This window comes from Schistocerca serialis, unplaced genomic scaffold (genome assembly GCF_023864345.2).
Source record: "Schistocerca serialis cubense isolate TAMUIC-IGC-003099 unplaced genomic scaffold, iqSchSeri2.2 HiC_scaffold_1353, whole genome shotgun sequence".
Taxonomy (NCBI): domain Eukaryota; kingdom Metazoa; phylum Arthropoda; class Insecta; order Orthoptera; family Acrididae; genus Schistocerca; species Schistocerca serialis.
In genome coordinates this window covers 6,045,268-6,069,593 of record NW_026047573.1, presented here as the reverse complement: position 1 = coordinate 6,069,593, position 24,326 = coordinate 6,045,268, and the positions used below count along the sequence as shown (strand labels likewise).

General features: G+C 47.6%; 1 protein-coding gene across 1 annotated transcript; it reads left to right on the top strand.

Moving 5' to 3' along the window:
* The first annotated feature begins 592 nt into the window (after positions 1-592).
* LOC126440169 (circumsporozoite protein-like) lies at positions 593-17,787 on the top strand. Its single transcript, XM_050090611.1, has 3 exons — positions 593-722; positions 12,835-13,281; positions 17,546-17,787. Exons 1-3 carry the CDS (start codon positions 593-595, stop codon positions 17,785-17,787), a joined length of 819 nt encoding a protein of 272 aa, XP_049946568.1.
* The last annotated feature ends 6,539 nt before the right edge of the window (positions 17,788-24,326 follow it).

Genomic DNA, 24,326 nt, shown 5'->3' with positions numbered 1-24,326 from the left:
ATGCTTCAAATCCATTTGCAACTCCATGTAGGTATAGTTACTGCACAGCCGTACAAATCGCCCTTGATTGTTTCCTTTACACCCGTAACTATATGTAGATAGAGCTACAGCACAGCTGCACACGTCACAATTGATACTTAAGCAGAGGAAAAATTTTTGAAAAAAGGGGCAGAAATGTTCCTTACGGCCAGTTCTTATCTGCAGGTATAGTTATGGCACAGCTGTACGTGTCGAATATGATTCTTAACCAAAGGAAAAAAATTATGAAAGCAGCTGCAGAAAGCTTCCATACCACCATTAATTAACCGTAGATATAATTTCCGCAGAGCTCTACACATTGAACTCTGTTCTTAATCCTGGGTGAAAATTTATAAAAGAAGGTGCCAAAAGCTTCTTACCCACTTGTGACTCCCTGTAGATATAGTTACTGCTTACTTGTACACATCACCCATGATTCTTAACCCTAGGTGGAAAACTGATGAAGGAAGCTGCAGAACACTTTTCTACCACCTGCCACTATCTGTGGTTCTAGTTGCTGCACAGATGAGCATGCAAATTTTGACTCTTAACGAGCTGAAAAAATTTATGAAAGATGTACCACCAGTCACTGTCTCTAGATATAGTTATTCCACAGCTGTACACGTCACCAATGATTCTTGACCTGAGCAAAAATTTACAAAAACAGCTGCAAAAACGTCCTTACAATCAGTTACTATCTGTAGGTATAGTTATTGCCACACATCACTCTTGATTCCTTACCCTAGGTGAAATAATTATGAAACAAACTGCAGAATGCTTCTCTACCATAAGTCACTATCTGAAGATATAGTTACAGCACAGCTGTGCATATCACCATGACTTAGTACAATAGGTGAGGAAGTTATGCGATAAGCTGTAGAGTGCTTCCTTACCAACATTCACCATCTGCAGATATAGTTAATGCCTCAATTTTCTACCCTATGCAAAAAACTTATAGAAGAAGCTGCAGAAGGCTTCCTACCAACAGTCACCATGTGTTGATATAGTTACAGCTTTAGCTGAATATACCACTTTGATTTTCTACCATAGATGATGAAGTTATGGAACAAGCTTCAGAATGCTTCATTACCAACATTCAGCATCTGCAGATACCGTTACTGCACAGCAATACATATCGCACGATATTCTACCCTAGGTGAAGAAGTTAAGGGTGAAGCTGCAGAAAGCTTCCTTTCCAACATTCACCATCAACAGATATAATTACTGCCTGGCTGTACACATCACCTTCATTTTCTACCCTAGGTGAAGAAGACTTGTAAAAAAGCTGCAGAAAGCTTCCTTACCAACATTCACCATCTGCAGATGTAGTTACTGCACAGTCTTATGTATAGCCTCGATTTTCTACCCTAGATGAAGAAGTTATGCAAGAAGTTGCAGGAAGCTTCTTTACTAACATTCACCATCTGCTGATGTAGTTACTGCATAGCTGTACATAGTGCCTTGAGTTTGTACCCTGTGTTAGGAAGTTATGGACGAAGCTGCTGAAAGCTTCGTTACCAAGACTCACCACCTACAGATATAGTTACAGCACAGCTATATATATTTCCCGATTTTCTACTCTATGCAAAAAACTTATAGAAGATGCTGCAGTAAGGTTCTGTACCAACATTCACCTTTTGCAAATATACTTACTACACAGCTGAACATACATCTATCAATATTCGTAATCCGCTCCAGCTACTGCCGGGTCCCAGTACTGACGAGTCCTCTCCATTTGGCTTGGTCCTCCCACCATTCTTTTTCCTCCACTTGCCACCAGGTCACATGTCTCGTTTTGACAGATAATCTCACTGCCATTTTCCACTGTGTGTTTTGGTGCCCTCTATGTCTTTATCCATCCATCTTTAGTTCTTCCATAACTTTGGGGTGTCTCTGCCGGTGTATCCTCTTAACATGCCCAAACCATCTAAATCTCTTTTTTTCTTCAATTTTTTCTCTTGTACTTTCCTGTTTAAGGTCCTTCCTAATCTCTACATTCCTGTTTTTCCCTTAACTGTTCTGAGAAATGTCATTTCCCCTGCTTGCGGACTGCTCCTGTTTCTGGTCCTTTGTGTCATTTCTCATGTTTCTCCAGCATAGGTACAATAGGAAAGTAAAAATCTCATACATAAGAAGTTTTGCTTTTTCTGAAACTTCCTTATTCCAAATCAGGTGATTTATTGTTTGTTCGAAATTGGCTCCATTGTGTAACCTCCTATTAATATCGTTTGTTATTCTTCCATCCTTAGATACTTCAATACCTCAATACCTACATAACAGAAACTTTCTACCAATGTGAGGGGTTCTCCATTGAAGGTAATATTTCCTTTAATCCCTTTCTCTCTTCCAAATACCATTCCTTCACTCTTATCTTTATTTATTTTTAATCCATACTATTTTATTATTTCCTTCCACACATCAAGTTGTAACTGTACATCTACCTCTTTATGGCCCCATATTGCCATATCATCTGCAAAAATCATCATTTTGTCTTTCTCTTTTACTGTACCTCCAACTGCCCTATTCATTCCCTTCATCACAACATTAAAATGTGCAGGAGATAGAATACTTCCTTGTTTAAGTCCTTGACTTTTTTTTTTTTTTTGGGGGGGGGGTTTAAGGGCACTCAACTACTGAGGTCATTAGCGCCCAGTCACAATTGTTAGAGCACATAGAATCTAGTAAAACTCATGGGGGGGGGGGGGGGGGGGACACACACACACACACCCACCAGAAAGTTCTTACAGAGATGCAGATAAAATAAGTGAAAGAGTTAGATGTCTTTGGACAAGCCAGTCAAAATAATGAAACAAAGAACACGAGCAGCTGCTCAAGCGTCATCAGCTAAAATAGCCTGTAAAGTAGATGGCAGAGACAGGACAACACGAGATTGACTAAAATGGGGACACGGCAATAAAACATGGCGCACTGTTAATGCATGACCACAAGGGCACTGCGGGGCTGGGTCACCGGAGAGCAGGTAGCGGTGGCTAAACCGGCAATGCCCAATCCGCAACCTGGTCAGAAGGACCTCTTCTCACCGAGATGGTCGAGAGGATGTTGTCCAAGCAGTTGGGAATGGTTTTACTGCCCGGAGCTTGTTTCCGTGAAGTGATGACCAAGTATCCCACCACAACGACACAAGCCTCTTACAAACAACCCCACTAACGTCAGATGACGGGACACAATGGGAGGCTGGCCGAGGCAGGAGGACTGCAGCCTTGGCTGCAGCATCAGCAGCCTCATTCCCAGGCATTCCTACATGGCCGGGGACCCACAGAAAGCTGACAGGAGAGCCATCTGCAGCAAAAGAATGGAGGGACTGCTGGATCCGTTGCACCAAGGGAAGGACCGGATATGGAGCTCCAAGGCTCTGAAGAGCACTGAGTGAATCAGAGCAGAGTACATACGATGAATGGCGGTGGCGGCGGGCATACTGAACGCCCTGATGTAGAGCAAAAAGCTCGGCCGTAAAGCTGGAACATTGGTCGAGGAGCTGGTATTTAAAGGCAACAGCCCCGACGACAAAGGCATAGCCAACACCATCATCAGTTTTCGAGCCATCAGTGTAAATAAAGGTGTGACTGGCCAGTCACGCACGAAGTTCGACAAACCGTGAGCAATACACTGCGGCCGGAGTTCACCCCTTCGGGAACGAGCTGAGGTTGAGATAAATATGAACCGGAGCCTGGAGCCAAGGTAGTGTCCGGCTCTCACCCTCTCTGAAGGTGGTAGGGAGGGCAAAATCCAATTGTCGAAGCAGGCGATGAAAGTGGACTCCAGGGGGCAGCAGGGCAGACATATACAACCCATACTGGTGGTCGAGAGAATCGGCGAAGAAGGACTGATAAGAGGGGTGGTCGGGCATTGACAACAGCCGGCAGGCATACCGACAAAGCAGTACGTTGCGCCGGTAGGTCAATGGTAATTCGGCAGCTTCAGCATAAAGACTCTCGACGGGACTAGTGTAGAATGCTCCGGTCGCAAGTCATAACCCCCTATGGTGGATGGAGTTGAGACGGCGTAAGAGGGATGGCCGAGCAGACGAATAGACAAAGCTCCCATAATCCAGCTTTGGTCAGACTATGGACTGATACAAGCGAAGCAGGACAGTGCGATCCGCTCCCCAAGATGAACCACTAAGAACTCCGAGGACATTAAGGGAACATGTACAACGGGTAGCCAAATAAAAGACGTGCGGAGACCAACAAAGTTTCCTGTTCAGTGTGAGCCCTAGAAACTTAGTTGTTTCCATGAAGGGGAGAACAACGGGACCCAGTTGTAAGTATGGCGGAAGGAATGCTTTATATCACCAAAAGTTGATGCAAACCGTCTTCTCTTCAGAGAACCGGAAGCCATTTGCCACACTCCATGAGTATAGGCTGTCTAGACAACGCTGAAGGCAGCACTCCAGGAGGCATGTTCTCTGGGCACTGCAGTAGATCGTGAAGTCATCGAAAAAAAGTGAGCCCGAGACATTAGGTGGAATGCAATCCATAATTGGATTGATCGCTATGGCAAAAAGGGCTACGCTCATGATGGAGCCCTGAGGCACTCCGTTCTCCTGGAGGAAGACGTTGGACAATACGGAACCCACACATACCCTAAACTTTCGATCTGTTAAAAAGGAATCAATAAAAAGGGGCAGGCGACCGCGTGGACCCCACCTGTGCATAGTGCGGAGGATAGCTCCTCTCCAACAGGTATCATAAGCCTTCTCCAAATCGAAGAACACGGCTACCATTTCACGCTTTCACAAACAGTTGTTCATGATGAATGTCGACAAGGTCACAAGGTGGTCAACAGCGGAGCGGCGTCGACGAAAGCCGCATTGAACATTGGTAAGTAGCCGTCGAGATTCAAGAATCCAAACTAACCAAGCATTAACCATGCGCTCCATCACCTTACAGACACAGCTTGTAAGAGAAATGGGGTGGTAACTAGAAGGAAGGTGTCTATCCTTCCCAGGTTTGGGTATAGGAACAATGACGGCATCACGCCAATGCATGGGGAATTGACCTTCGGTCTAGACGCGATTGTAGGTACGAAGAAGGAAGCTTTTGCCTGCCGGAGAAAGGTGTGCCAGCATCTGAACGTGAATGGCATCTGGCCCCGGAGCAGAGGACCGGGACAGTGCAAGTGCACGTTCGAGTTCCCGCATAGTAAAGGGGACATTATAATTTTCCAGATTCAGCGAGTGGAAGGAAGGTCGCTGAGCCTCTTCTGCCTCTTTCCTGGGAAGGAAGGCAGTGTGGTAATGGGCGGAGCTTGAAACCTCCGCGAAAAAGCGGCCGAAGGCGTTGGAGACATCCACAGGATCAACAAGGACCTCATTACCTGAAGTCAGGCCAGGTTCCGAGAAGTGGGCCTTAATGCCCGACAGCCGGAGTAGGCCACCCCAGACGACAGAAGAGGGAGTAAAACTGTTAAAAGTGCTGGTGAAAGAGGCCCAACAAGCTTTTTTTGCTGTCTTTGATGACTCTACAGCATTGCACTCGGAGTCGTTTGTATCCAGTACAATTCGCCAACGTAGGATGGCGGCGAAAGGTGCGTAAAGCACGTCGTCGAGCACGGATAGTGTCTCTACAAGCCTCATTCCACCAGGGGATGGAAACGCGACGTGAAGAAGAGGTAGTACGAAGAATGGAACATTCGGCAGCATTGATGATAACAGCCGTGAGGTATTCGACCTGACTGTCACAACTGAGAAAATCGTGGTCCGGAAAGGTCGCCAGGGAGGAGTAAAGTCCCCAGTCAGCCTTCGGTATGGTCCAGCTCGAAGGACGTGGGGATGGGGTGTGGTGCAGGAGACGAACGACACAGGCGAAGTGGTCGCTCGAATTGGTGTCAGAAAGGACATACCACTCGAATCGAGGGGGCAAGAGTGGTAGAACAGATCGAGAGGTCCAAGTGGGAGTAGGTATGAGTAGAATCTGAGAGGAAAGTCGGGGCGCCAGTATTGAGGCAGACGAGATTGAGATGGTCGAAGACACCCGCCAAGAGGGAGCCTCTCTGACAGGATGCAGGAGAGCCCCAAAGGGGATGATGGGCATTGAAGTCGCCAAACAATAAAAACAGTGGAGGAAGCTGAACAATCAGGTGCATCATGTCAGACCGACTGACTGCGGATGACGATGGAGTGTAGACGGTACAAACAGAAAAAGTAAAGGCAGAAAGAGTAAAGGCAGAAAGAGTAAAGGCAGAAAGAGTAAAGGCAGAAAGAGTAAAGGCAGAAAGAGTAAAGGCAGAAAGAGTAAAGGCAGAAAGAGTAAAGGCAGAAAGAGTAAAGGCAGAAAGAGTAAAGGCAGAAAGAGTAAAGGCAGAAAGAGTAAAGGCAGAAAGAGTAAAGGCAGAAAGAGTAAAGGCAGAAAGAGTAAAGGCAGAAAGAGTAAAGGCAGAAAGAGTAATACGGACAGCTATTGCTTGGAGTGTGGTAGTCAATGGGATGGGATGGTAATAGACATCATCCCGAACGAGCAACAAGACCCCACCATGAGCTGGAATACCGTCCGCAGGGGAGAGGTCAGACCGCTCCGAGGTATAGTGGGTAAAAGCAATACGATCAGTTGCGCGCAACTTGTTTTCCTGCAGACCAAGGACGAGCAGACAGTGCAGGCGGAGGAGCAGTTGTAATTCCTCCCGATTGGATCGAATACCTCTTATGTTCCAATGTAACAAAGCCATCGCTAGTCAGAAAAGAAGGGAACGAAACGGGTGAAGAGCGGGTCACCTCGATGGCCGCGGAGGGCCAGGTTCGAGGGAACAACACTACATCCGGCGGGAGGCGGATCCTGTTCCATCGAGTCATCGCCAGCTGCGGCCGCTTTCCCGGGTTGCGTAGGAGGGGCAGCATCATTCGCCGACGAGAGGCCAGCTGAGCGCCTGGCAGCAAAGTGAAACTGAGGACGGCTGGGAGCAGCGACTCACGGATGGAGCGTCAGACGAAACGGGCCGGGGTGGAGAGGGGAATAAAGACTTCTTCTTGGAGGCCTTCTTGGAAGTCCGATGAGGCACAGGGATGGTGGGCTGGACCCAAAGAAGGTCCTCACACGCGGGGTCCGTTTTGGAAGGTCGGACCTCAGAAGCCGGGGTCCGGATCGTTTCCCCGATAGACGCCTGAGAAGAGGATCGCTTCTCAGGCAGCGGAGGGGGTGGAAGAGGAAGGGTGGCCCCTGGGGCAGAGGGGGCAGGGGCCGTGAGGGAGGTGGATTTGGAAGGGAGGGATTTGGGGGGCAGAGGCATAGACCTCGGATGGGGTGAGGAGGTGGAGGGGGGACAGGATAGGGGTGAGGATACTGTGGAAGGAGTGGACACAACTGATGCAAATGAAGTTGTCAACGTCACGGGATGGAGGCGGTCATATTTCTTGCTGGCCTAGAATAAGAGAGACGATCCAAAGTTTTAATTCTTGAATCTTCTTCTCCATCTAATATGCGGGGCAGTCTAAAAATCTAGGCGAGTGGATGCCAGGACAATTGACGCACCGAGGTGGTGGGGTGCATGTATGTTCCTCACGAAGAGGACGTCCACAATCGCCACAAAGGGGCTCAGCCTCACATTGTGACGACATGTGCCCGAAGTGCAAACACTGAAAGCAGCGCATAGGAGGCGGGACGTAAGGTCGCACGTCACACCGGTAGCACATCACCTTTACCTTCTCTGGGAGAACGTCCCCCTCGAAGGCGATTATAAAGGCCCCGGTGATGACGCGACGGTCTTTGGGGCCGCGCTGGACTCGCCAGATGAAATGCACGCCTCGGCGCTCCAGGTTGGCCCTGAGCTCCTCATTAGATTGCAGCAGGAGGTCCCGATGACAAATAACCCCCTGCGTCCTATTCAGTGCCAGATGCAGGACAGTGGACACTGTGATGTCCCCGAGTCGGTCACATGCCTGGAGCGAAGCCGACTGTGTGGCGGAGGTGGTCTTTACAAGAATGCACCCAGAACAAATTTTACTGAGAGCCTCGATTTCCCAGAAGATTTACTCGATGTGCTGGACAAAGAACATGGGCTTGGAGGTGGCAAACGTCCCCCCCATCGGTCCGAGAATAGAATAAATAGCGGGGGAGGTACTTGGCCCCAAGCCGGCGATCCTGTCCTTCCTCCCAGGGAGTGGCCAAGGGGGAAAGGGCAGGAGAACCAGAACCAGAGACAGTACCTTTCTTTTTAAAAGACTCGGCCGCAGAGCAGCCTGATACATGTTGACGTTTTATCTGCGAAACGTCCGCCCCGATACCACCCACTCTGACCAGGGGCTCTCCCCACGGGCGCCACCCAGCCGCAGCAAGGGCCACCTGGCAGGACAACTGTTGCTGGGAGTCCTGATGCCCCAAGGAGACGGGCATCTACTCCTTGGCCGACGTGGGGAGGGTACAGCTCAGGTATCGGCAGTACGATCCATGTGTAGTCAGGGGCTACAACCTAGAGGGTACATGACAACCCCACCACAACGGGCTGGCTACTGTGCTGGATTTCGGGTGCCATGGAAAGTCCATCATGATCGTAGGTGCAGATGGGGACGCAATATGGGCGTAACTTGCGTAACCCATCAGGCGTTTAGGCCCAATTTGAGGAATAGTGGGTGTGGTTACAACGCCGTTACAATGCTGAGTGCCAAGGTCTTAGTGCACTGAGGACCAGTGAGACACCACATAAGGCGTCCTTCCCCAAAAGGCTCGTACTTCTGTAGAATTTTGAAAAATGGAAGTCAAACCCCAAGGGGGGCCATCACATGGAAGGCCGAAACGGTTGAAACTCCTTTTAGTCGCCTCTTACGAAAGGCAGGAATACCTCGGGCCCATTCTTACCCCGGACCTGCAGGGGGGCTTGACTTATTTGGAAGTAAACAGAGTTCCCCAATGATGTTCTAGTTCTACAATTGTGTTCTCTGCACATTTAGTTTATTACATTAATGCATCTGTCATCTACATGTATCTTCTTCTTTCATCACAGAGTCTTTCCCTGTCAACAGGGACACATCCCTATCCTTTGTCTATAAAAACCATTATCACTATTTTTTTAAACTCCCAACTTTCTTCTGCCAGTTGATAGACAGAAAATATTAGGTTGATTGTGCTTCTTCCTTTCCTAAACCCATGCTGTTCTTCACTCAGCCGTTTTATATGTTTTAACGTATTCGATTTAGTAAAGTTAATTCAAAAATTTTGGCTGTATGACTCATAAGGGTTATACCTCTGTGATTTTTCCAAAGCCTTTTATTGTACACTCCTGGAAATGGAAAAAAGAACACATTGACACCGGTGTGTCAGACCCACCATACATGCTCCGGACACTGCGAGAGGGCTGTACAAGCAATGATCACACGCACGGCACAGTGGACACACCAGGAACCGCGGTTTTGGCCGTCGAATGGCGCTAGCTGCGCAGCATTTGTGCACCGCCGCCGTCAGTGTCAGCCAGTTTGCTGTGGCATACGGAGGTCCATCGCAGTCTTTAACACTGGTAGGATGCCGCGACAACGTGGACGTGAACCGTATGTGCAGTTGACGGACTTTGAGCGAGGGCGTATAGTGGGCATGCGGGAGGCCGGGTGGACGTACCGCCGAATTGCTCAACACGTGGGGCGTGAGGTCTCCACAGTACATCGATGTTGTCGCCAGTGGTCGGCGGAAGGTGCACGTGCCCGTTGACCTGGGACCGGACCGCAGCGACGCATGGATGCACACCAAGACCGTAGGATCCTACGCAGTGCCGTAGGGGACCGCACCGCCACTTCCCAGCAAATTAGGGACACTGTTGCTCCTGGGATATCGGCGAGGACCATTCGCAACCGTCTCCATGAAGCTGGGCTACGGTCCCGCACACCGTTAGGCCGTCTTCCGCTCACGCCCCAACTTCGTGCAGCCCGCCTCCAGTGGTGTCGCGACAGGCGTGAATGGAGGGACGAATGGAGACGTGTCGTCTTCAGCGATGAGAGTCGCTTCTGCCTTGGTGCCAATGATGGTCGTATGCGTGTTTGGCGCCGTGTAGGTGAGCGCCACAATCAGGACTGCATACGACCGAGGCACACAGGGCCAACACCCGGCATCATGGTGTGGGGAGCGATCTCCTACACTGGCCGTACACCACTGGTGATCGTCGAGGGGACACTGAATAGTGCACGGTGCATCCAAACCGTCATCGAACCCATCATTCTACCATTCCTAGACCGGCAAGGGAACTTGCTGTTCCAACAGGACAATGCACGTCCGCATGTATCCCGTGCCACCCAACGTGCTCTAGAAGGTGTAAGTCAACTACCCTGGCCAGCAAGGTCTCCGGATCTGTCCCCCATTGAGCATGTTTGGGACTGGATGAAGCGTCGTCTCACGCGGTCTGCACGTCCAGCACGAACGCTGGTCCAACTGAGGCGCCAGATGGAAATGGCATGGCAAGCCGTTCCACAGGACTACATCCAGCATCTCTACGATCGTCTCCATAGGAGAATAGCAGCCTGCATTGCTGCGAAAGGTGGATATACACTGTACTAGTGCCAACATTGTGCATGCTCTGTTGCCTGTGTCTATGTGCCTGTGGTTCTGTCAGTGTGATCATGTGATGTATCTGACTCCAGGAATGTGTCAATAAAGTTTCCCCTTCCTGGGACAATGAATTCATGGTGTTCCTATTTCAATTTCCAGGAGTGTATTTTTTGAATATGGGTACAATGTCTCCTCTTCTCCAATTGAAAGGTGTGGTACTAATCATTAACACACTTGATAGTACTCTGCTGTACATATAGCCTTCACTTTCTACTCTAGGTGAAGAAGTGATGGAAGAAGTTGAAGAGAGCTTCCTTACTAACATTCAAAACCCGCAAATATAGTTACAACACAGGTGCACGTATCACCATGATTTCCTACCCAAGTCAAAGATGTTATAGAAGAATGTGCAGAAAGCTCCGTTACCAACACTCAGCATCTGCAGATTTAGTTACTGCACAACTGTACATACTGCAAAGGTTTTCTAACCATGGTGACTAAGTTATGGAAGAGGCTGCAGGAAGCTCCCTTCCAACATCCAAAATCTGCAGATACATTTCCGGCACAGCTGTATATATCACACTTATATTCTACCCTAGGTGAAGAAATACTAGAAGGAGGTGCAGGAAGCTTCCATACTAACATTCACCATCTGTAGATATAGTTACTGCACAGCTGTATGTACCTCCTTTGTCTTCTACCGCAGGTGAAAATGTACATCAAGGTGCTGCAGAAAGCTTCCTGACATAGATTCTCCATCTGCTGATATAGTTACCGCACAGCTGTATATACCTCAATTATTTTCTACCCTAGGTTAATAATTACTGGGAGTGTATTAAAATTTGGACAGGACATTAAAATGTGGCATACTGCCAGCAATTGCCCACATGGACAGAACAGCGTCGGCGCAGCCGTCGGCAGATGGCGATGGCTGAACCGGCAGTGTCCAATTTGTAACCGGGCCAAAACGACCTCCTCCGGCCGAGAAGGGTGTGAAGAGGTCGTCCAAGCCGTGGGAAGAGGTTTCAAGGCCCGTAGCTTGTTGTCCGTAAGTGCAAACCAATCGGCATGCCACAGCGATAAAATGCGCCGACAAATGACCCTGCTACAATTTGATGAAGGGACACAACAAGAAGCTGTCTGAGGCTGGAGGACCGCACCCTTGGCCGCGGCATCCGCAGCTTCGTTCCCAGGGATACTGACATGACCAGGAACCCACCTAAAGCTAACCAGAGAACCGTCGTCCACCAGCTACTGAAGAGAGCGTTGGATCTGGTGCACGAAAGGGTGAACCGGATACGGATCACTGAGGCTCTGGATGGCGCTCAGGGAATCGGAGCAGATAACATAAGCAGAATGTCAGTGGCAGCAGATGTAAAGAATAGCCTGGTAGATGGAAAATACCTCAGCTGTGAAGACTGAACAATGGCCATGGAGTCGGTATTAGAAACTGTGTGCCCCGACACTAAAAGAGCACCCAACACCCTCATTGGTCTTAGAGCCATCTGTATAAATGAAGGTCATATTAGTGAACTTCGAAGAAAGTTCGACAAAATGGGAGCGGTATACCGAAGTGGAGCTAACCTCCTTTGGGAGCGCGCCAAGGTCAAGGTGAATGCGAACCTGAGCCTGAAGCCAAGGAGGTGTTTGTCTCTCGCCCACTCGAAAGGTAGCAGGGAGTAAAAAATCAAGGTGCTGAAGGAGGCGATGAAAGCGAACTCCAGGGGGTCGCAGGGCAGAGACATACAACCCGTATTGACGGTCGCGAGTCGTTAAAAAAGGATCGATAAGACAGGTGGTCGGGCATTGACAATAGCCGACAGGCATACCGACAAAGCAGTATATTGCGAAGGTAGGTTAGTGGCAATTCACTGGCTTCATCATAAAGACTCTCGAAAGGACTAGTATAAAACGCTCCGATCGCAAGACGTAAACCCTGATGTTGTATAGAGTTGATGCAGCGTAAGATGGATGGCCATGCAGAGGAGTATACGATGCTCCCATTATCCAGCTGTGAGCGGATGATCGACCAATATAGGCGAAGTAGGACGGTTCGATCCGCCTCACATGAAATACCACTGAGAACACAGAGGACATTTAGGGAACAGGTACAATGGGCAGCCAAATATGACACATGTGGAGACCAGCTAAGTTCCCTGTCAAATGTAAGAACTAAAAATTTTGTTGTCTCCACGAATCGGAGAGCAACGGGACCGAGTCGTAAGGATGGTGGGAGAAACTCTTTGCAGCGCCAGAAGTTTATACAGACTGTCTTCGCAGCAAAAAAACGGAAGCCATTGCCGACACTTCAGGAGTGAAGACGGCGCCGCCGAAGACGGCGCCGCCGAAGACGGCGCCGCCGAAGACGGCGCCGCCGAAGACGGCGCCGCCGAAGACGGCGCCGCCGAAGACGGCGCCGCCGAAGACGGCGCCGCCGAAGACGGCGCCGCCGAAGACGGCGCCGCCGAAGACGGCGCCGCCGAAGACGGCGCCGCCGAAGACGGCGCCGCCGAAGACGGCGCCGCCGAAGACGGCGCCGCCGAAGACGGCGCCGCCGAAGACGGCGCCGCCGAAGACGGCGCCGCCGAAGACGGCGCCGCCGAAGACGGCGCCGCCGAAGACGGCGCCGCCGAAGACGGCGCCGCCGAAGACGGCGCCGCCGAAGACGGCGCCGCCGAAGACGGCGCCGCCGAAGACGGCGCCGCCGAAGACGGCGCCGCCGAAGACGGCGCCGCCGAAGACGGCGCCGCCGAAGACGGCGCCGAAGACAGTGCCGAAGACAGTGCCGAAGACAGTGCTCCAGGAAACACGTACGCTGTGCACTGCAATAGATGGTAAAATCGTCCACGAAAAGGGAGCCTGACACATCAGCTGGGAGGCAATCCATTATTGGATTGATCGCTATGGCGAAGAGAGCGACGCTCAAAACTGATCCCTGTAGCACCCCATTCTCCTGGGGAAAGGCAACTGACAGGACAGAACCCACACGTACCCTGAATTGTCGATCCATTAAAAAGGCATGCATAAAAGGAGGGAGGCGACCGCAAAGGCCCCATGTATGCATGGTGAGGAGAATGCCCACTCTCGAACAGGTGTTGTAAACCTTCTCCAAATCAAAGAACACAGCCGTGGTTGGGCGCTTCCGCAAGAAGTTATTCATAATGAAGGTCAACAAGGTAACCAGATGGCCAACAGCAGAGCGGCGCCTACGGAATCCACGTAGTACATTGGTAAGTAGGTGTCGAGATTCAAGCAGCCAAACCAAACGAGAGTTGACCATTCACGCCTTCACCTTGCAGACACAGCTGGTAAGAGAGATGGGTCGATAACTGGAGAGCAAGTGCTTGTCCTACCCGAGAGTAGGATTCGGCACAACAATAGACTTGCTCCAGCATGTGGGAACATGACCCTCAACCCAGATGTGATTGTAAGTACTAAGAATAAAACCTTTACCCGCAGGAGAAAGGTTCTTCAGCATCTGAATATGAATAGAATCAGGCCTGGAGCAGAGGACCGTGACCGGGCAACTGCGTTTTTGAATTCCCGCATAGTGAATGGGGCATTATAACTTTCACGATTCGAGGAGCGAAAGTTAGGTGGCCTTGCCTCCTCTGCCTCTTTTCAGGGGAGGAAGGCAGGGTGGTAATGAGTGGAGCTTGAAACCTTTGCGAAAAAGCAGCCGAAGGCATTGGAGACATCCTCAGGGGCGACAAGGACATCATTAGCGACCGTCAAGCCAGAAACTGGTGAGTGGACCTTAGTGCCAGATAGCCAGTGCAGGCTACCCCAGACAACAGAAGAAGGAGTAAAACTGTTGAAGGTGCTTGTGAAAGAAGCCCAGCTGGCTTTCTTGCTTTCTTTAATAACACGACGACACTGTGCATGTACTTGTTTATAATTGATACAATTAGCCATTCATAGGGTAGTGTTTAAAGGTGCATAAAGCACACTGACGAGCACGTAAAGTGTCTACATGCTGCGGTCCACCAGGGGACCGGTGCGTGACGTGGAGAAGAAGTAGTGTGAGGGATAGAATATTCAGCAGCAGTGAGAATAACTTCCACGAGGTGTGTGACCTGACTATTGCAACTTGTGAAGGTTTGATCCTGAAAGTTCGCTCTGGAAGAGAAGAGCCCCCAGTCTGCTTTGGAGATGTTCCAACATGTTGAGCACAGAGAGGGGGTATGATCCAGGAGATGGATGACACACGGGGAGTGGTCCCTCGAATATGTATCAGAAAGTGCATACCTCTCAAACCGGTGTGCAAGTTGGGTAGTGCATATAGAGAGGTCTAAATGGGAACAAGCGTGAGATGTGACACAAAGAAAAGTAGGGCCGCCAGTATTGAGGCAGACAAGATTGAGCTGGCTGAAAAGGTCTGCTAACAGGGAGCCCCTCGGGCAGGATGCTGGAGAGCCCCAAAGGGGATGGTGGGGACTGAAGGCTCCAGTTAACAAAAATGGTGCAGGTAGCTGAGCAATAATTTGCATCATGTCTGCCCTGGTAACGGCAAACAATGATGGAGTGTAAACGGTACAAATGAAAAATGTAAAAGTGGGGAGAGTAATTCAGACAGCAACTGCCTGCAGGCCGGTGTGCAAAGTGATGAGATCATAGTAAATCTCATCCTGGACCAGCAACATAACCCCTCCATGAGCAGGAATACCTGTCACAGAGGGTAGGTCAAAACACACAGAGGTGTAGTGTGCAAAGGCAATTTGATTGCATGGGCGTAGCTTCGTTTCCTGGAGGGCTACAACGAGCGGACTGTGCAAACGGAGCAGCAACTTCAAGTCCTCTCGGTGAGAGCGAATGCTGCGAATATTCCAGTGAATAAGTGCCATCGTGAGAAGAAAAAGAAAAATGAGAAGCAAGAAGGGGTCACCTCGAAGGCCGCTGAGGGCCTGGCTTCAAGCGAGCACTGCCGCCGCTATCAATGGGTGGAGAGTCATTGTCCATTGGTTCAGTAGGTTCATCTGCCATCTTGTTAAGATGGCCAAAAGGGGGAGCTTCCTCCACCGTTGAATGGTCAGATGTTTGGCTACCAGCGGTGTGGCCAGGCAAAATGGACGACGGCCTGGGGCGGCAACCGCTGCGTGGCACAGGAGAAGAAACGCGCCATGGCGGACAAGGAGAACTTTGCTTCCTATGAGCCTTCTTGGAAGGTCATTTAGTGGAAATACTGGTCGATGGCCGGGAGTTTGATGTACGTAGCAGGTCTGCATGGGACGGTTCTTTCTTGAAGGCCTGTGCATCTGACTTCTGGGTCTTCGTCTTGGCAGAAGCTGATGAAGGTGCTTGTGTCTTAGGGGTGAGGGGAGGAAGAGGAGACATTGACCGGGCGATCTTAGCAATGGCCGAACGGACGACCGTAGTGCTGAATGTCAGATTGCATGTCTGCGTCGCCACCTCCCTGGTAGTCCGAGGAGAAGCGAGGACAGTACTGTATTTCCACGCTGGGAGCAGTGTGGGATTCCTACTAGCAAATAGCTTGCAAGCAGCTGAGGTGGACACTTTCACTTTGACACGAATGTCCTGTATACAGCGTTCATCCTTGTATATGGGACAGTCACGAGAGGATGCTGCATGGTCACCCTGACAGATCACACAATGAGGAGATGGTGGTGGACAGTTACCCTCATGGGCATCCCTGCCACAAGTGACACATTTAGCCACATTAGAACAAGACTGGCGAGTGTGATTAAAATGCTGACACTGGTAGCTGCCTGTAGGTGTTGGGACATAGGGGCAAATAGAAATAATGTCGTAGACCGCTTTGATGCGCGATGGCAGCTGAACACTTTCAAAGGTCAGGGAAAGTGTCTGGGTCAGTACAAGGTCATTGTTGACCTTTTCCATGACCTTATGGAAAGCCGTCATGCCCTGTCCAGTGAGTAAAGACTGAATCTACTCATCAGTCAATCCATTGAGTGATCTAGTATATACCACACCACGCGACGAATTCAAAGTGCGGTGAGCCACCACCCGGACACGGAACGTGTACAGGAGTGTGGCCCGAAGCAGTTTTTGTGCCTGAAAGGCACTCTCAGTTTCTAATAACAAGGTACCGTTACGCATCCTGGTACAAGACTTGACAGATCCAGCTATGGCATCTACGCCCTTTTGGATAACGAAAGGGTTGACAGATGAAAAATCCTTTCCGTCCTCAGATCGAGAAACTACGAGGAACTTTGGGGCAGGCGGTAGTACTTTTGTCACTGATGGCTGGTCAAGGATCCATATTTCGGCAGAAGTTGAAAGAGAAGAAGAAGAGAAATCCATTGCCGATTGCGCGCTCCATCCTTGTGCGGACCCTCGCAGAGGGTACTCCCATCTTAGGTGAATGTTTACACCTCAGGTCACACAGAGAAACGGACTGAGAGAACAATCAGCATGGTCGAAATGTGTCAGCTCAGGCAGTCACACGTCCCTGGGCTGGCCATTACCAGGGGGTACGTGCGTGCCTTACTTGTCTACCCAGGGCGAGGAATAACGCGTCACCCCATCACTGGCTATGTGTGCAAACCTGTGGGTCTGCCTTCAGGCACGCAAAGGGAGGAAAGAAGAAGAGGAAAAAAAAAAAAGGGAGAAAGGTAGAGAAAGGACAGACTGTCTCAAACGACGAGGCGGGCACCAAAGGGTGACAAGAAAGCAAGGAGAAGGCAAGAAGAAGAAGGCAAGGAGAAGAAGGCAACGAGAAGAAGGCAAGGAGAAGAAGGCAAGGAGAAGAAGGCAAGGAGAAGAAGGCAAGGGGAAAAGTAAGGAAGACAGTGAGAGGGAGAAGGACAAAGATAGGAACCAAACAAAGGAAGGAAGGAACCAGAATAAGTGAAAAACCAAAATGACGACAAATAGAATTCGCGGAACCATCCATCTCCGGACGCAGCGGCAAACTACCCCCTTGAGCGGGAGAGACTCCTTTTAGTCACCTCTTATGACAGGGGGAAATTACTGGAAGGAGCCGCAGAAGCTTCCTTACCAAGATTCACCATCATTAGGTATAGTTACTGTACAGCTGTATATATTTACTTTATTTTCTACCATAGGAGAAGAAGTACTGCAAGGTGTCGCAGAAAGCTTCCTCACCAATATTCACCATCATAGGTATGGTTACAACACAGATGCATGGTTCATGTTTTTTCCTACCAAGGTGAAGAAATACTGGAAGAGGTTGAAGAAAGCTTCCTTGAAAAAAAATACACCATTTTTAGATACGTTTACTACACAACTGTATATAACTACAATATTTTTCACCCTAGGTGAAGAAGTACTGGAAGAAGCTGCATAAAGCTACCCTACAATCATTCACCATCTGTAGATATTATTTCTGCACAGCTGTATATATCTCCTTTATTTTCTAACCTAGGAGAAGGAGGGCTGAAAGGCTCAGCAAGAAAGCCTCTTAACCAACATTCACCATCTGTAGATGTAATTTCTGCACAGCTTTATATATCTCCATTATATTTTAACCCAGGTGAAGGTGGACTGGAAGCAGCTGCAGAAAGCCTCCATACCAACATTCACCATCTTTAGGTGTAATTTCTGCACAGATGTATATATCTAGTTATTTTCTAACCTAGGTGCAGGAGGACTGGAAAGGGCTGCAGAAAGCCTCCATACCAACATACACCATCTGTAGATGTAATTTCTGCACAGATGTATGTATGTCCTTTATATTCTGATCTAGGTTAAAGAGGATTGGTAGAGGCAGCTGAAAGCCTCCTTACGATTATTCACCATGTGAAAATGTAATTTCTGGACAAATGTATGTATCTAATTTATTTCTAACCAACGTTAAACAGGAATGGAAGGGGCTGCAGAAAGCCTCCTTACCAACATTCCCTTTCTGTAGATTTCATTTCTACACTGCTGTACATATATCTCCTTTATTTTCTAACCTAGGTGAAGGAGAACTGGAAAGGCATGCAGAAAGCCTCCTTAACAACATTCACTGTCTGCAGATCTAATTTCTGCACAGCCGTACATATCTCCTTAATTTTCTATCCTAGGTGAAGGAGGACAGAAAGGGCCTGCAGCAAGCCTCCATACCAACATTCACTATCTGAAGATGTAATTTCTGCACAGCTGAATATATCTCCTTTATTTTCCAACCTAAGTGAAGAAAACAGGAAAGGCCTGCAGAAAGATTCTTTATTGACATTCACTATCTGCAGATGTAATTTCTGTACAGCTGTATATATCTCCTTTACTTTTCAAACCTAGCCAAAGGAGGACCTGAAGGGCCTGCAGAAAGCCTCCTTACCAACTTTCACTATCTGCAGGTCTAATATATGCACAGCTGTATATATCTCCTTTTCTGTTCTAACCTAGGTGATGGAGGACAGGAAGCGGCTGCAGAAAGCCTCCTTACCAACTTTCACTACCTGCAGATGTAATTTCTGCTCACCTGTATATATCTACCTCATTTTCTAACCTAGATGAAAGAGGACTGGAGGGCCTGCAGAAAGCCTCCTTACCAACATTCACTATTTGCAGATGTAATTTCTGCAGAACTGTATATATCTCCTTTTTTATCTAACCTAGGTGAAGGAGGACTGGAAGGGTCTGCAGAAAGCCTCCTTACCAACATTCACTATCTGCAGATGTAATTTTTGCACAGCTGCATATATCTCCTTTATATTCTATCCTAGGTGTAGGAGTACTGGAAGGGTGTGCAGAAAGCCTCCTTACCAGCATTCATTCACCATATGTAGATCTAATTTCTGCACAGCTGTGTATATCTCCTCTACTTTCTAACCTAGGTGAAGGAGGAAAGGAAGGGCTTCCAGAAAACCTCCATACCAACATTTAGTATCTGCAGATTTAAATTCTGCATAGCTGTATATGTCACCTTTATTCTCTAACCTAGGTGAAGGAGGACAGGAAGGTCCTGTAGAAAGCCTCCTTGCCAACTTTCAATATCTGCAGAAGTCATTTCTGTACAGCTGAATATTTTTCCTTTACTTTCTAACCTAGGTGTAGGAGGACTAGAAGGGGCTGCTGAAAGCTTCCTTACCAACATTCACTATCTGCAGATGTAATTTCTGCACAGCTGTATATATCCTCTTTATTTTCTAACCTAGGTGAAGGAGGATTGAAACGGTCAGCAGAAAGCCTCCTTACCAACAATCACTATCTGCAGATGTAATTACTGCACAGCTCTATCTACCTCCTTTACTTACTAACCTATGTGAAGGAGGACAGGAAGGCCAACAGAAAACCTCTTTACCAACATTCCCTATCTGTAGATGTAAGTTCTGCTCAGCTGTTTATATCTCCCCTTTATTTTCTAACCTAGGTGAAGAAGGACAGGAAGGGCCTGCTGAAAGCCTCCTTACGAACATTCAACATATGTAGATGTAATTTCTGCACGGCAGTATATTTCTCTTTTTTTCTAACCTAGGTGACGGAGGACTGGATGGGGCAGCAGAAAGCCTCCTTACCAACATTCACTATCTGCAGATGTAATTTCTGCACAGCTGTATATATGTCATTTATTTTCTAACCTTGGTGAAGGAGGACAGGAAGATCATTTAGAAAGCCTCCTTACTGTAATTCACTATCTGCAGATGTAATTTTTTGCACAGCTGTATATATCTCCTTTATTTTCTAACCTAGGTGAAGGACTGGAAGGGCCTGCAGAAAGCCTTCTTACCGATATTCACTATGTGCAGATGTAATATCTGCAAAGCTGTATGTATCTCCTTTATGTTCTAACTTAGGTGAAGGAGCACTGGAAGGGCCTGCAGAAAGCCGCCTTACCAACATTCACTATCTGCAAATGTAAATTATGCAAAGCTGAATATATCTCCTTTATTTTCTAAACTAGCTGAAGCAAGACAGGAAGGGCCTGCAGAAAGCCTGCTTACCAACATTCACTACTTTTAGATGTAATTTCTGCACAGCTGCATATATGTCCTTTATTATCTAACATAGGAGTAAGAGGACAGGAAGTGCCTGCGGAAAGCCTCCTTACCAAAATTCACTATCTGCAGATGTAATTTCTGTACAGCCGTATGTATCTCATTCAATTTCTAACCTAGGAGAAGGAGGACTGGAAGGGGCTTCAGAAAGCCTCCTTACCAATATTCATTACCTGCAGATGTGGTTCCTGCACAACTGTATCTATTTACTTTACTTTCTAACTTAGTTGAAGGAGAGGAAGGGCCTATAGAAATCCTCCTCACCAACATTCAATATCTGCAGTTATTAATTTCTGCACAGCTCTATGAATTTCCTTTATTTTCAAACCTAGGTGAAGGAGGACTGGAAGAGGCTGCAGAAACCTTCCTTACCAACAATCACTATCTACGGATGCAATACGTGAACAGCTGTAAATATCTCCTTTATTTACCAACCTAGGTGAAGGAGGACAGAAAGGGCCTCCACAAAAGCCTCCTTACCAACATTCACTATCTGCAGATGTAATTTATGCCCAGCTGCATTAACTCCATTTTCTAACCTAGGTGAAGGAGGACTGGAAGGGGCTGCAGAAAGCCTCCTTTCCAACATTCACTATCTGCAGATGTAGTTTCTGCACAGCTGTATATATATCCACATTATTATCTACCCTACGTGCAGGAGGACTGGAAGGGGCTGCAGGAGGCCTCCTTACCAACATTCACCATCTGCAGATTTAATTTCTGCACTGCAGTATATATCTCCTTTATTTTCTAACCTGGGTGAATTAGGACAGGAAGGGCCTGCAGAAAGCCTCCTTAGCAACAATCACTATCTGCAGATGTAATTTATGCCCAGCTGTATTTATCTCCTTCATTTTCTAGCCTAGGTGAAGGAGGACTGGGAAGGGCCACAGAAAGCCTCCATACCAACATTCACAATCTGCAGATGTAATTTCTGCACAGCTGCATCTATCTACTTTACTTTCTAAGCTAGATGAAGGACAGGAAGGGCCTGCAGAAAGCCTCCTTACCGGCATTCACTATCTGCAGATGTAAATTCTGCACAGCTATATATATCTCCTATATTTTCCAAACTAGGTGAAGGAGGACAGGAAGGGCCTGCATAATGCCTCCTTACCAACATTCACTTTCTGCAGATGTAATTCCTGCACACCTGTATACATCTCCATAATTTTGTTGCCTAGGTGAAGGAGGACTGGAAGGGCCTGCAGAAGGCCTCCTTAGCAGCATTCACTATCTGCAGATGTAGTTTCTGTACAGCTGTATATACCTACTTCATTTTCTAACCTAGGTGAAGGAGGACTTGAAGGGCCTGCAGAAAGCCTCCTTACCAGTATTCACCATCTGCAGATGTAATTTCTGTACAGCTGTATATATCTCCTTTACTTTCTAATCTAGGTGAAGAAGGATAGGAATGGCCTGCAGAAAGGTTCCTTACCAACATTCACTATCTGCAGATGTTATTTCTGCACAGCTGTATATATCTCCTTTATTTGCTAACCTAGGTGACGGAGGACAGGATGGGCCTGCAGAAAGCCTCCTTACCAACATTCTCCATTGGCAGATGAAGTTTCGGCGCAGCGGTATATATCTCCTTAATTTTTAATCTAGGGGAAGGAGGACAGCAATGGCCTGCAGAATGCCTCCCTACCAACATTCACTTTCTGCAGATGTAATTCCTGCACACCTGTATATATCTCCTTTATTTTCAAACCTAGGTGAAGGAGGACAGGAAGGGCCTGCAGAAGGCCTCCTTACAAACATTCACTATCTGCTGATGTAAATTCTGCACACCTGTATATATCTCCTTCATTCTCTAACCTAGGTGAAGGAGGACAGGAAGGGGTTGCAGAAAGACTCCTTACCAACATTCACTATCTGCAGATATAATTTCTAAACAGTAGTATATCTCTCCTTTATTTTGTAACCTAGGTGAAAGAGGACTGGAAGTGCCTGAAGAAGGCCTTCTTACCAACATTCACTGTCTGCAGATGTAATTTCTGCATAGCTGTACGTATCGATTTCATCTTCTACCTGAGGTGACGGAGGACAGGAAGGGACTGCAGAAAGCCTCCTTACCAACATTCACTATCTGCAGATGTAATTTCTGCACAGCTGTACATATTACCTTTATTTTCTAACCTATGTGAAGGAGGACAGAAGGAGCCTGCAAAAATTCTCCTTAGCAACATTCACTATCTGTAGATGTAAATTCTGCACAGCTTTATATATCACCTTTATTTTCTAACCTAAGTGAAGGAGGACTCGAAGGGCCTGCAGAAAGCCTCCTTAACATCATTCACTATCTGCCGATGTAATTTCTGCACTGCTGTATAAATCTCCTTTATTTTCTAACCTAGGTGAAGGAAGAGTGGAAGGAGCTGCAGAAAACCTCCTCACCAAAATTCGCTTTCTGCAGATGTAATTTCAGCACAGCTGTATATATCTCCCTTGTTTTCTAACCTAGGTGAAGGAGGACGGGAAGGGGATGCAGAAAACCTCCTTACCAACATTCATTATCTGCAGATGTAATTTCTGCATAGCTGTAAATTTCTCCTTTTGTTTTCTAACCTAGTTGGAGGAGGACTGGAACGGACTGCAGAAAGACTCCTTACCAACATTCGCCATCTGCAGATGTAATTTCTGCACAGCTGTATATATTCCTTTTATTTTCTAACTTAGGTAAAGGAAGACTTGAAGAGCCTCCTAAGAGCCACCTTACCAGCATTCACAATCTGCAGATTTAATTTCTGCACAGCTGTATAGATCTCCTTTATTTTCTAACCTAGGTGAAGGAGGACTGGAAGGGCCAGCAGAAAGCCACCTTACTAACATTCACCATATGTCACTGTAATTTCTGCACAGCTGTATATAGCTCTTTTATTTTCTAACCTAGGTGAAGGACGATTGGAAGAGGCTTAAGAAAGCCCCCTTACCAACATTAACTATCTGTAGATGTAATTTCCGCACAGCTATATGTAACTCCTTTATTTTCAAACCTAGGTGAAGGAGGACATGAAGGGGCTGCAGTAAGCCTTCTTACCAACATTCATTATCTGCAGATGTATTTTATGCACAGCTGTATATATCTCCGTTATTTTCTACCCTAGGTGAAGGAAGACAGTAAGGGACTGCAGAAAGCCTCCTTACCAACATTCACAATCTACAAGTGTAATTTCTTCACAGCTGTATATATCTTTTTTATTTCCTAACCTTGGTGAAGGAGGGAGTGGAAGGACTGCAGAAAGCCTACATACCAACATTCACTATCTGCAGATGTAACTTCTGCACAGCTGTATATATCTCCTTTATTTTCTAACCTAGGTGAATGAGGACTGGAAAGGCCTGCAGAAGGCCTTCTTACCAACATTCACTATCTGCAGATGTAATTTCTGCACAGCTGTATATATCTCCTTCATTTTCTAAATTAGGTGATGGAGGACTGGAAGCGGCTACAAACAGCCTCCATACCAACATTCACAATATGCAGATGTAATTTCTGCACAGCTGTACGTATCACCTTCATTTTCTACCAGAGGTGACGGAGGACAGGAAGGGACTGCAGAAAGCCTCATTACCAACATTCACGATCTGCAGATGTGATTTCTGCACAGCTGTATAGATCTCCTTTATTTCTAACCTTGGTGAAGGAAGACTGGAAGGGGGTTCAAAAAGCCACCTTACCAACTCTCAGTGTATGCAGTTGTAATTTCTGCACAGCTGTATATGTCTCCTTAATTTTTAACCTAGGTGAAGTTGGACAGGAAGGGCCTGCAGGAAGCCTCCTTACATCATTCACTATCTGCCTATGTAATTTCTGCACAGCTGTATATATCTCCTTTATTTCCAAACCTAGGTGTATGTGGACTGGAAGGGGGTGCAGAAAGCCTCCATACCAACACTC